This window comes from Bubalus bubalis, chromosome 1, assembly GCF_019923935.1.
Source record: "Bubalus bubalis isolate 160015118507 breed Murrah chromosome 1, NDDB_SH_1, whole genome shotgun sequence".
Taxonomy (NCBI): domain Eukaryota; kingdom Metazoa; phylum Chordata; class Mammalia; order Artiodactyla; family Bovidae; genus Bubalus; species Bubalus bubalis.
Window position 1 is genome coordinate 95,734,726 of NC_059157.1, and position 13,776 is coordinate 95,748,501.

The 13,776-nt window shown below is 37.2% G+C and overlaps 1 protein-coding gene across 14 annotated transcripts in view; it reads right to left on the reverse strand.

Annotated features, from left to right (window-relative positions):
• Positions 1 to 13,776, reverse strand: part of CBLB (Cbl proto-oncogene B) — a 224,662-nt gene that overhangs the window by 117,278 nt on the left and 93,608 nt on the right. For all 14 annotated transcript variants that reach the window (XM_044941414.2, XM_044941433.2, XM_025283292.3 and 11 more), the window contains one exon: positions 13,532 to 13,678. In XM_044941414.2, the coding sequence (XP_044797349.1) occupies positions 13,532 to 13,678 (147 nt within the window). The remainder of the gene's footprint in view (positions 1 to 13,531; positions 13,679 to 13,776) is intronic.

The following is a 13,776-nucleotide window of genomic DNA, read 5'->3' on the forward strand; positions in this document are numbered from 1 at the left end:
AAAGAATCACGTCTATAATACATAAAACTTTTTAAATATTAATACTTACTACTCAGAAACTGGGCAAATAATTTTTATAGGCACAAACATAAAAAATCAAATTATTCTATATACACACAAATATGTACTCAACTTCATCTGTTATCATTCAAATGCAAATTAAGAACCAAATGAGATTCCACTCAACCCCACCAGAGTAACTTACTAAAACCTTTAAAAGACAAATATTATAAAATGTTGGGAAGGATATATAACAACACAAAGCTTCAGGTACTCCTCATTGGTGATGAGGCTGGCACACCATTTTGGTAAACTCTTTGGTGGTTTACTAAAAGCTAATAAAGCTAAAATTAAGCATAAACTAGGAGCCAGCAATACCACTCCTACATATACATACCAGAGAAATGTACACCTTTTTTAAAATATACAAAAAATGTCCATAGCAGTACTACTGAGAATAATCCAAAAGAGGAAGAATCCAATGTCCAACACCAACATAATGAGTATGTAAATTGTGGTATAGCCATACAATGGAGCAAGGAGAAGGAACAGACTTGCTATATGCAAGAATGTGGATGAATTTCATAAATATAATAGAGTGAAGAAAGCCAGATTTTTTTCATAGTGTAAGATGTTACAGAAACTCAAATGGACTTTTTGGCTAAGCCAATATACTAAACTTAAAACAAAAGTTCATATTAAAATTCTAAGATTAATATAGAGTAAGAGATGTAGGAATGGACAAAGCACCTGCCAGCATATAAACAAGGAAATTAACATTTGTTGGTTTTTGGTTTTGTTGCTGTGGTACTGATGGTGGTGTGAGAGCAGTTGTTTAAAATCCATTCAAGTCAGGGATATTTCATGTTCACTTTAGACAAAACAAAAATCTATTGTACTATATTAACCCATTACTATTTTCAATTTCATCTGAATTTTGTTCAGAAAATTCACCTGGATCAAAGATGTGTTCAGTGGCACTAACTTTAAGTTGCTTTTGTTCAGAAGATAAAACATTCATAAGCTATTTAATATGTTTGGATTTTCATTACATAAAATATGAGTACCGTGATCCTAAGTCTGTTGATATTCTGTATATAGTTTTTCCTTAAATCCAATCTTCTTTTGAAATGACTATTTGTTTATGGAAATGAAAACAGATGGTTAACAAGCTATTACACCTTTTACTCTTCCATCACTAAAAAAAACAATTATTTTCCAGCAACCCACAGAAAGAAGATATCAAAATCACTGTGGTCTAATAGTTGCCTTACAACTCATTGTAGACAGGATGGTAACCTGGCTTACCAAGAATATTTGTGATTAGATCTAACTTATCATCCTCATAAGTAAAAATTCCTTACTCACATACAGAAAGATTCAAGATGCTCGGTATTTCTGATAGTTTTTTTTCATTGTCAAAAATGTTTATAACATTTTCTCTACAGCATAGATAAGCATTACTGCCATGTATAAGGGACAAGTATTCACATGCTCACGTTCTGAAACTTAAACATAGAATCAAACATTTTTATAAGATTGCAGAAATAATAGGTTATTAAGTATTATGCTTGATTTTTTAAAATAAACTCACTCATGAGAGATGTGATTTATAATATCGTCTCATAATCTAGCTTTTGAACATAATAGTAAACTTACTGTAACCAGGAAAGTATATTTTGTTTTCCTTTATAATTTGCAATTTGACTTCTTTCCCAACTTTGAAAATACAATTTATTAGTGAAAGAGAAACTTTGAATATAATCCATAAAATATGTCAAAATTCCATATAAAAATTTTCCACTTAGTACCCACTGACCACAGAAAATCAGAAAGATGCAGGCTTGAAATACTGGGTATTGGCTCTTTGTTTTGTAAAGCAAGACTCTTCTTCACAATATTTGCTCTACATGTTCAATGATACTTGGTAGGTTCATAATACATGGATCATAGCAAGATGCCTCTGATCTACTGAGGTCAGATTTTAAAAAGTTAGTAAATTATATACCATAAATTTAGAAAGTACAACCAAAGATCTTTTCATTAGTGTTAACAATCTCAGCTCAGTTCAGTTCAGTCGCTCAGTTGTGTCCAACTCTTTGTAATCCCGTGAATTGCAGGACGCCAGGCCTCCTTGTCCATCACCAACTCCCAGAGTTCACCCAAACTTATGTGCATCGAGTTGGTAATGCCATCCAGCCATCTCACCCTCTGTCGTCCCCTTCTCTTCCTGCCCCCAATCCCTCCCAGCATCAGGGTCTTTTCCGATGAGTCAAATTTTCGCATGAGGTGGCCAAAGTATTGGAGCTTCAGCCTCAGCAATAGTCCTTCCAATGAACACCCAGGACTGATCTCCTTCAGAATGGACTGGTTGGATCTCCTTGCAGTCCAAGGGACTCTCAAGAGTCTTCTCCAACACCACAGTTCAAAAGCATCAATTCTTCGGTGCTCAGCTTTCTTCACAGTCCAACTCTCACATCCCATACATGACCACTGGAAAAACCATAGCCTTGACTAGACAGACCTTTGTTGGCAAAGTAATATCTCTGCTTTTTAATATGCTATCTAGGTTGGTCATAACTTTCCTTCCAAGGAGTAAGAGTCTTTTAATTTCATGGCTGCAGTCACCATCTGCAGTGATTTTGGAACCCAAAGAAATAAACTCTGTCACTGTTTCCACTGTTTCCCCATCTATTTACCATGAAGTGATGGGATTGGATGCCATGACCGTAGTGTTTGAATGTTGAGCTTTAAGCCAACTTTTTGACTCTCCTCTTTCACTTTCATCAAGAGGCTCTTTATTTCCTCTTCACTTTCTGCCATAAGGGTGGTGTTATCTGCATATCTGAGGTTATTGATATTTCTCCCGGCAATCTTGATTCCAGCTTGTGTTTTGTCCAGTCCAGTGTTTCTCATGATGTACTCTGTGTATAAGTTAGACAAGCAGGGTGACAATATACAGCCTTGATGTACTCCTTTCCTTATTTGGAACCAGCCTGTTTTTCCATGTCCAGTTCTAATTGTTGCTTCTTGACGTGCATACAGATTTCTCAGAGGCAGGTCAGGTGGTCTCGTATTCCCATCCCTTAAGAATTTTCCAGTTTGCTGTGATCCACACAGTCAAAGGCTTTGGTGTAGTCAATAAAGCAGTAGTAGATGTTTTTTTATGGGTAATAATATGACAAAATTCCCCTAAAATCTCTGATAGGCCAATTCCATTAACAAGCAACGAGTAAAGTCTGCTAGATATATATGCTAAATTGAGGCAAAAAAATATACAATTTCCAATAACACCTCTAAATTCTCACAGGAGAAACTACATACTTAATATTGGGCATAAGTAGGCTCCCCAAAATTTCTTTTATTTAAGGGAAACAACTAATGACTGCAGATAAACACGGCAAGAACAAAGTTACACAGAAAAACTATTACTGTCATTTCCTACTGATAATCAACATTCAGAATAAGGAAAACAGGAAGATGAAGCATTAGCAATCTATTAATGAAAAATAAATACTAATTGTTTTATAAAGCTTTCTTTGCTTTTTTTTTTTTTTAAGTCACAATTTCCTCACCAGTAGAACATGGTTCTAAAGAACTGTAGAGTCAGTTCCAGGTCCAGTTCACTTGCTCAGTCGTGCCTGATTCTTTGCGACCCCATGAACCACAGCATGCCAGGCCTCCCTGTGCATCACCAACTCCCGGAGTTTACCCAAACTCATGTCCATTGAGTTGGTGATGCCATCCAACCATCTCATCCTCTGTCGTCCCCTTCTCCTTCTGCCCTCAATCTTTCCCAGCATCAGGGTCTTTTCAAATGAATCAGCTCTTTGCATCAGATGGCTTAAATATTGGAGTTTCAGCTTCAGCATCAGTCCTTCCAATGAACACCCAGGACTGATCTCCTTGAATGGAATTGTTGGATCTCCTTGCAGTCTAAAAGACTCTCAAGAGTCTTCTCCAACACCACAGTTCAAAAGCATCAATTCTTTGGCACTCAGCCTTCTTCACAGTCCAACTCTCACATCCATACATGACCACTGGAAAAACAATAGCCTTGACTAGACGGACCTTTGTTGGCAAAGGAATGTCTCTGCTTTTGAGTATGCTATCTAGGTTGGTCATAAGTTTCCTTCCAAGGAGTAAGCGTCTTTTAATTTCATGGCTGCAATCACCATTCACAGTGATTGTGGAGCCCAGAAAAATAAAGTCGGCTACTATTTCCAGTTTCCCCATTTATTTGCCATGAAGTGATGGGACTGGATGCCATGATCTTCGTTTTCTGAATGTTGAGCTTTAAGCCAACTTTTTCACTCTCCTCTTTCACGTTCATCAAGAGGCTTTTTAGTTCCTCTTCACTTTCTGACATACCGTACTCCTTTTCCTATTTGGAACCAGTCTGTTGTTCCATGTCCAGTTCTAACTGTTGCTTCCTAAGCTGCATACAGGTTTCTCAAGAAGCAGGTCAGGTGGTCTGGTATTCCCATCTCTTTCAGAATTTTCCACAGTTTATAGTGATCCACACAGTCAAAGGCTTTGGCATAGTCAATAAAGCAGACATAGGTGCTTTTCTGGAACTCTCTTGCTTTTTCCATGATCCAGTGGATGTTGACAATTTGGTCTCTGGTTCCTCTGCCTTTTCTAAAACCAGCTTGAACATCTGGAAGTTCATGGTTCATGTATTGCTGAAGCCTGGCTTGGAGAATTTTGAGCATTACTTTACTAGCATGTGAGATGAGTGCAATCGTGCGGTAGTTTGAGCATTCTTTGGCATTGCCTTTCTTTGGGATTGGAATGAAAACTGACATTTTCCAGTCCTGTGGCTACTGCTATGTTTTCCAAATTTGTTGGCATATTGAGTGCAGCACTCTCACAGCATCATCTTTCAGGATTTGAAATAGCTCAACTGGAATTCCATCACCTCCACTAGCTTGTTCATAGTGATGCTTTCTAAGGCCCATTTGACTTCACATTCCAGGATGTGTGGCTCTCGGTGAGTGATCACTCCGTTATTATCTGAGTCATGAATATCTTTTTTGTAGAGTTCTTCTGTGTATTCTTGCCACCTCTTCTTAATATCTTCTGCTTCTGTTAGGTCCATACCATTTCTGTCCTTTATCAAGCCCATCCTTGCATGACATGTTCCCTTGGTATCTCTAATTTTCTTGAAGAGATTTCTAGTCTTTCCTATTCTATTGTTTTCCTCTATTTCTTTGCACTGATAGTGGAGGAAGGCTTTCTTGTCTCTCCTTGCTATTCTTTGGAACTCTGCATTCAAATGAGTATATCTTTCCATTTCTCCTTTGCTTTTAAGTTCCCTTCTTTTCACAGCTATTTGTAAGGATTCTACCTTATTTGCAAGATAACAAGTTAGCCTATCACATCTGCATGGATGCTAGCAGAACATACAGGATTTGTGGGTCAGAGCGTCCGAGTCAACAGACTTTGCTACTCATAGGAAGCAGTGGTCAGCATACCAGCATTTTCTTGAACTTGCTCCTGGAGCTCTAATTCCCACCAGATGATGCAAAGAGCAGTGACACCTATTCACAAAGTGACTTTTGTAACTGAAGAGGAACCTAGGTTTTAGGGAGCCCAAATACTTCATAATGGTCACTAAGTATACTTGTCCCTGGATCTGCAGAGAAAACTATTTTTAAGTTACAAGGTTGTAAGCAATCATGCTCTTTGCTTCAGAAGGAGAAAACATCTCTCTTCGCCTATCAAGGCAGAACCATCCCACAGAGAAGGGAATACATGTGCAGAGGGACTAAGAATCAGGACCTTTTTGATTTCAGGAACACATTATTAAATAATTCATTAAGAAAACAATTCTTTCTCCAAATACAATATAAAGACTTCTGAGAACAAGAATATAAGTGACTTTAAAACAATTTTAATTAAATCAAACTGCAGGTGACTAAAACTAAGAGATGGAGAAATGTGAAGTCTGTTTTTTTTAAAAAAAGAAAAAAAACAGGGCCATGCACTGGAGAACTTTTTTAAATGATAGTTTAGAAATACAACTTTTGAAATGAATAATGATAGGTTTAATACTCAGAATTATTCATGAAACATTAATGGCCTCAGCAAACTTTTCTCATTTGGCAAAAAATGCCAAAAAAAAAAAAAAAAAAACCTAAAAACAAAATACTTCTCAAGATGGAGAAGTAAAATAAGTAGCCAAAATCTGGATATAAACAGGTTTAACTTTAGAGGCCAAGGGGAGCTAAGTCGTGTCTGACTCTCTGCTATCCCATGGAGTATCCATGGAATTCTCCAGGCCAGAATACTGGAGAGGGTAGCCTTTCCCTTCTCCAGGGGATCTTCCGCAACCCAGGGATTGAACTTAAGTCTCTCGTACTGCAGGTGGATTCTTTATCAGCTGAGCCACCAGGCAAGCCCAAGGGGATCTCAGGAACTTCAAAATAAAGAAGTTGTTTTCAGACTCTTCCTCTTAGGGCTGCTAGATGTAATTTACCAGCAGTCATGGAATTAAAAGGAGGCCAGATCCATTAATCTAACCAACTGAGTGCATAGCAAAATCCACTGTGCCTATTCAGTGCAACGAGAGGAGCCTATTAAGACTCTGGTTATAAAGAAGACTTGCAGAATGTTAAAAAGAGAAAATAAATTGAGTTATAAATGCCTTGTCCCTACATCTGATGAAAACTTTTTAGGCTTTATCTAGTTCATTTGCAATACTATTATCTGGCTAATCTCCCTCTTTCTTTCCTTAAATCCTACCTTCCTTTAGCATCTATAATTCCACACTCCCCACACTTTAAGCCTACTTTTCTGGTGATGCCTCCACTTCCTTAAATTTCCCTGGTGCATAGGTAATTCATCAGAATTCTTTAAGAATCTGTCCTCTGCATTCTCCCTGGTCCCCTTTAACTAGTGAAATGGCTTCACACAGTTTTTAGACACAACAAATCAAGTATCTGGAAACTAGGCAGATAATGTAAATAAGTAAAGAGGTCCAGGTAATGACTGCAAGGAATTGGAGGAGGCACTGCAGCTCAGATGGTAAAGAATCTGCCTGCAATGCGGGAGACCTGGGTTTGATCCATGGGATGGGAAGATCCCCTGGAGAAGGGAATGGCAAGCCACTAGCAGTCTGGCTTGGAGAATTCCACGGACTGTATAGTCCATGGGGTCGCCAAGAGTCGGACATGACTGAGTGACTTTCACTTCTGTTCAACTCTTTGTGACCCTATGGACTCCTGCCAGTCTGTCCATTGAATTCTCCAGGCAAAAACTGGTGTGGTTTGCCATTGCCTTCTCCAGGGGATTTTCCTGACCCAGAGGATTGAACCGGGGTCTCCTGCATTGCAGGCAGGTTCTTTACCATCTGAGCCACCAGGGAAGCCCAACCAAGACATGGAAACAACCTAAATGTACATCAAAGGTTGAATGGATAAAGAAGATGTGGTATATTCACACAGTGGAATATTACTCAGCCATAGAAAAGAAGGAAATAATGCCATTTTGCAGCAACATGGATGGACCTAGAGATTATCATACTAAGCCAGAAAGACAAATAACATGCTATCACTGATATGTGGAATCTAAAGAACTGATGCAAATGAACTTATACAACAGAAACAGACCCACACACATAGAAAACAAACTTACAGTTACCAGATGGGAAAGGGGGGAGATAAATTAGGAGTCTGGGATTAACATGTATACATTACTATCTATAATTTAAATAAACACCAAGTATCTACTTCATAGCACAGAAAACTACACAATATTTCGTAATAACCTATAAGAGAAAGAATCTATAAATTCATATGTATGTATGTATGTATAACTGAATCACTGTGCTATACACTTGAAATACAACACTGTAAATCAACTATACTTCAATTAAAAAAAATACTTCAATTTAAAAAAGGTATAACTTTGTCTATGGGAAAAAAAGAAGGCCAAAGAGGCAGAAACAAACAGAGCTTTCAAAGTACAGTCCAAGAGAGAGTGACAATTTTAAGTACTTTGGACCTTGAAGCAGGGGAATTTCTACAGTACCACCCCATATTTAGATTCCATGTTCACCAAAGAATGTTCTGGATATGATATGGCTCCACATATAATTTATCTGAAGTGATGAGAGCATTCCCATCTGCTTTATAGTAGCACTGATCATTGTAAATTAATCAAAGTATCATTCTGTATTATAGATCAGTTTGTAAGCTCAGTAACATATATCCAGTCTATAGACATACTCATGGTGAAACCTAATGAAACCATGTTTCAAGGTTAAGAACCAGAACTTAGTTCATGGTGACTTCACTGAAGTAAATGTCACTTACTGAGGAGTTCATAGTGAGGAAAAGAAGGTAAAAGAAAACAACAACAATAAAAATGCCATTCATGGAAACTTCAAGTTACTCTGCATTTTTTTTTGGAAAGACAGCAGACACCATGAAAATTTCATCCCCCTCAGAGCATTCTCCTCTGCCTCCTCCTTATTAACACATGTGCAACTCATACAGAACACCAGTTCCTCCATGGAGCCCAAGTAAACAATTCTGATCACTCTAGTAAACAATTCACTCTTTGTGACATTTCTTAAGCACTTTTGTAATAGGACAGAACTGATTTTAAGTTATTTATCATCTTTGTATATACTGTATCCCCCAACTCGAAATACATACTGCTTAGAGGTAGAAAATTATAATTTCACATGTTATTTGCCTTTTCTATCTGGGATCCTCCTGCAATGAATTGAACAAAATAGCCCTGTCATTTTATTTTCCTTATGATTTAAAGACACTTGGCTGTTTTAAAATAGGCAACAATAGGAGGTGACAAAGTAACAGAAATATTAAATAGAAGCTCTTTAAGGGTTTTTTTTAATAATTCTTTTTTAAAAAGAACTAATATTTCAGTTTATTTTTTCTCCTTATAAGAGTTCTTCATTTCTATCATGCATTATTTAATTAAATATGACTAAGTTGCCTTTTCTTTGATTAGAGGGAAAACTGATCTAGTTAGTATGCTAAAAAATGTCTTTTATGGCATATTTGTTTCTAATTAAAAGTGAAAAGAAAACACAGGAAACCAAAAGGTCCCTACAACTTCCTCAGGAAATCAAAGGTAGATGTAATGAACTGAATTTTAAACAGAGCATTTTTTTTTTCCACATGGTCAGCAGGACAGTTTCTTATACTCTACCCCACTTTTACATAGCATATACACAATTTTAGAAAACTTTTATTAACTTTTCCTGGATTTCTGCTTTTAGAGTTCTAGAGACCATGGCATCTCTGTCGTGTAAAGTTGAATATTAGTTCTATTATTTGTAGAATTAGCAATAAATATATTCCTGGGACATTGAGCAAGATTAAAGGTTTAAACTGTTTAATTATTCTACAACACAGAGTACTTATTATGTGCCAGACACTGTCCTACCTGCCTGATAGGTATATTTTAGCTCTTTTAATCTTTGCAGTAACACAGTAGGTATTCTTGTTATTATCATCCACATTTTTCAGTATTATCATCTATATTTTATAGATGAAGAAACTGATACATGGAAAAACCAAGCAGCTTGTCCAAAGGGATAATGCTCACAAATGCTGCAGTCAGAACCTGAACATGGATGACCTAGCTGCAAGCTGGAACTAAGACACTGCCTCCAGAACAAGCAAGCACTGTCTGTCCATGTGCACGTGCTCACACACGTCTCTACTCCACAACTCCTCAGAAGTAAACCGATAACTCTTCCGAACGTCCCCAAATGAGACACTGTGTTGAACTACTCTGGGAACCGCAAACACTGATTAAATCAGCCTGATTTCACGGGGCTTATAATCTAGTGGGAAGATAACCAGACAAATGACTTCAAAGAAGCCAATGAAAAATAATACATATGGAGATGGCAAGAGCTTGTGGGAATTTAAGAACTAAAAGATCCAGTATAATAAGGGACAAAAATCAAGAGCAAGAGGAACACTGAGGGGTCAGTGAGAACTTTTATGTCAGAGATAAAATCTTCAAGTTGGTTGGAACCACATGTCTGAATCTCAACATCAAGAAGAAATGCTTAGCATGAAGAGCCTGGAAACTTCTACCTGACTTGCTTATTGGAAAAATGACTGCTACCCAGAGTCTAATCACATTAATGAATCTTTTCCTTAATTTTTTGAGCCTCATGCTGAAAGTTTCTGGGTCATAAACTACTAACCCAGAGGGTAAACATTCAGTCTGGTATTGGTCTGATTTAGCAGAATTTACTTCGAAACATTCACTCAATAATGCCACTCCTCTTTTTCTACATACTTCTACTATCTCCTGTCAATAGACTAAGAAAGCAAAAGCAGAACTCAACTATTAAAACATTCAATAACCTCACATAAAAATCTACCAACTAAGGACTTCCCCAAATCTAACAACTACAGAACTTCCCAACCAGTTTACCCTGACACATGATGTGTTACTGATCCCCTCGAGACTTTGATAGGCGGAACCTCTTGGCAGCTGTGCTTAGGTCTTGAGCAGAGAGGCCGGCCTTACCATGACTTCAAAAAGATTGAGAAGCACAGAAATGAAGCATTAGGCACATGATACCTCAAGATTTTTGTCTGCTGCCTGGTTTTTAGGCATGCGTGCTAAATTTGCCTTTAGGATTTTCCTAAATTCCTTTGAACAATAACTTTTTCCCAATTTTAACTCCATCTGAATATTGTGTTCTTATTGACTTTTTCTTATTTCCCTTTTGGGGAAAATGTCACAATAATACTCCTTAAGTTAAAGTTGGTTTATGAAAATCATAACCTGTTTGGCTGTTTGTAGAACTAACCACTCAATAGTTCCATTTTATGAAACAATAATACATTCAGGTTTAAAGGCGCTGCTGCTGCTGCTGCTGCTAAGTCACTTCAGTTGTGTCCGACTCTGTGCGACCCCAGAAATGGCAGCCCACCAGGCTCCCCCGTCCCTGGGATTCTCCAGGCAAGAACACTGGAGTGGGTTGCCATTTCCTTCTCCAATGCATGAAAGTGAAAAGTAAAAGTGAAGTTGCTCAGTTGTGTCCGACTCTTTGCGACCCCATGGACTGCAGCCTACCAGGCTCCTCCGTCCGTGGGATTTTCCAGGCAAGAGTACTGGAGTGGGGTGCCATTGCCTTCTCCGTTAAAGGCACTAGTTAGGTCAAATGAAAGCATTGTCATATGCCCTCAATATGTAGATAAATAACAGGAATACTTCTGAATGAGAACCCAGTTATGCAAAAATGCAGACTAGTATTAGAGTATAAAAAAGATAAAAGGATTCAACCTTTTAAAATGCTACATCATTCATTCATCCATTAATTCAATAAAATACCACGGAACTATAAGGTGAAAACCCACAGAGAATACAAAGAGGGTTTTTCCAATGATCTAATAAAAGAACCATAATTCTGATTACTATAGAAATATGTCTGTGTTCCAGAAGAAGCTTTAAGTTTAGCTCTCATCCCAAAAGTAAAAATCTTAAAGACAAATTAAGAAGCTTTTTCAAGTAAGCAAAGATAGGAGAAGACAAAGTTACAAGGGTTTTGGGTGGTACGGAGCATGTTTCATCAGCATTTCAAGAATCCCCCAATTGATTTAGTAGTGATTTCACTCACACAGCAGTTGGACAGAAATTTCAGCCCCTTAATGTCTATGGTTGTAAATAAAGTGAAGTAAAGATGTCTCAAATGCATAATTCTCTGTGGTTTGAGGTACTGGCAAAACAAACTCCTCTCTCGAAAAACGTGAGCAATCTTTCCATTTTTCACTGGCCTTTTGACTAGCAAACAACTTTATAACTCACCAGAATTTTCAGTTTTCAAAAAGAAATACCACAAGCAATTCATCTGATAGATTTTCTTAAAATTTTAAGATAGTTTGTGTTGAAGGTTACCAACTGTTTGGATTAAGCTCAGAGTATTAATATATGAGCTGTAACTTCAAGAAGTCCTCAATTCTTACTTTCAGAACTCTGCAATCCCTTTCTGCTTTCTACTATTCAATTCACAAATATTTAATTAGTACACTCTTGGATGTTAGGCTAATTCAGAGGAGGATGAATATTTTCTTCTTTTAAGTCCTCATTTGTGAATGGATATAGGAGCATTACAAATAGCTAGATCTCTGGAATACAGAATGTCAGGGTTAAATGTAGAAATAGTATTATCTCCAGGAGTGCTTAAAAATAATTCAGAATACTTTTTATTTAAGAGGTGGGATAAAGGCTTTAATATTTTTGAAGTAAAAAAAATGTATATCTAATCAAATGTGCATTGCTCTGTATGTGCCCTAATCACAGAGCAGCTTACAGATAAACACAGCACTTCATGAAGAAAAATAAGGGAAACCTAACGTTACAGTTAATTCATCAGTGTCAGAGGACTCAGAATGTTCACAGTCGTGTATTCCAACGTTTTATGTCATTTCATCAGCTAATGTATAAATACAGAAATTAACTACAAAAAGAACACAACAGTCTGAGTGTAAGCAATCACTGTTAACTCTAAGCTAGGGTTCTGCCTACACTCAAGACACGCTGTGAAAACGTGAACTCGCTCAGTCGTGTCCGACTCTTTGCGACCCCGTGGACTGTAGCCTGCCACAGGCTCCTCTGTCCATGGGATTCTCCAGGCAAGAATACTGGAGTGGGTTGTCATTTCCTTCTCCAGCAAGACACACTGAGGGACCCTTAAAAGGTTACTGACCCTTAAAAGGTTACTAAAGAAACCATCTGCCTCCTGATGCTCATGTCCTGATCATCTTACCAAGAGATTCCTGATAAAAGTTTTGCAAGTTTTATTTAAGTTATGCAGACTTCAGATATTTAATTCCTATTATTTACCAAGCTCACCTGAGCTTGTGTCTGGATAGAAAAAACCTAAAGGAAAATAAATACCTTTAGCTGTTTTGTGAGATAATGCAACTTCGTGATAGCATTATCCTCTTTTCTGTATCTTGCCTATACATGTTTACTTTCTGTGCAGTGACACAAAGAAAACCTGAATCCCAGGGATAAAGGCCTTTTCTCATTTCAATTTCAGATCTTCATCAAGTTTATGTTTCACCTCCTCTAGGAAGTAGTGTCTGATGGCTGCACTCCTGAAGCAACTGTTGCCCTCTCTGAATTGTCACAACAATTTATTTATGCCATTTTTTAAAGTATCTTTCCTTTTCTACCTTTTACTTTGTATATGTGTTTTATGTTCACTGAATTATAAAGTTATGAGCTTCTCGTGTATACTGTATCTTACATACCTCTGCTTCTTAGAGCAAACTATTTAATTCAATGAGTGCACATCAAATAAATACATATCATAAAATCTACTTGGTAATAACAAAATTATTCGGTTACTAAGGTATATTTTTGGTGGCTAAACAGGAAAAAAAAAAGCAATCAAAAAGTACTTATCGAAAACACTGAAGAACATTCTAGAAATACTCAGGGAAAATCTATACCATTTGGAACTGGAGACAGGTTTCCTCATTCTTCAAATATGGATCCAAATTATAAAATGATTTGTACTTACTTGTCTCCAAAAAACTTTCTCCAGAATTCAGCAGCATCTGCTTTCGTGATACGAAAGTTATCTCCCTGGAACTGTCCATTGGGAAAGATTGCTTTGATTTCTGCCAACATGTGACTGAAGATAAGGGATAGTTTTGTGAGATTTCGTCTGTAGACACAAAGGGGGAAAAATGAAGAGGAGAGTAAATATATAGGCACATAAGTTTCAATGGGAATATATATCATGAAAAATGAAATTATCCAACC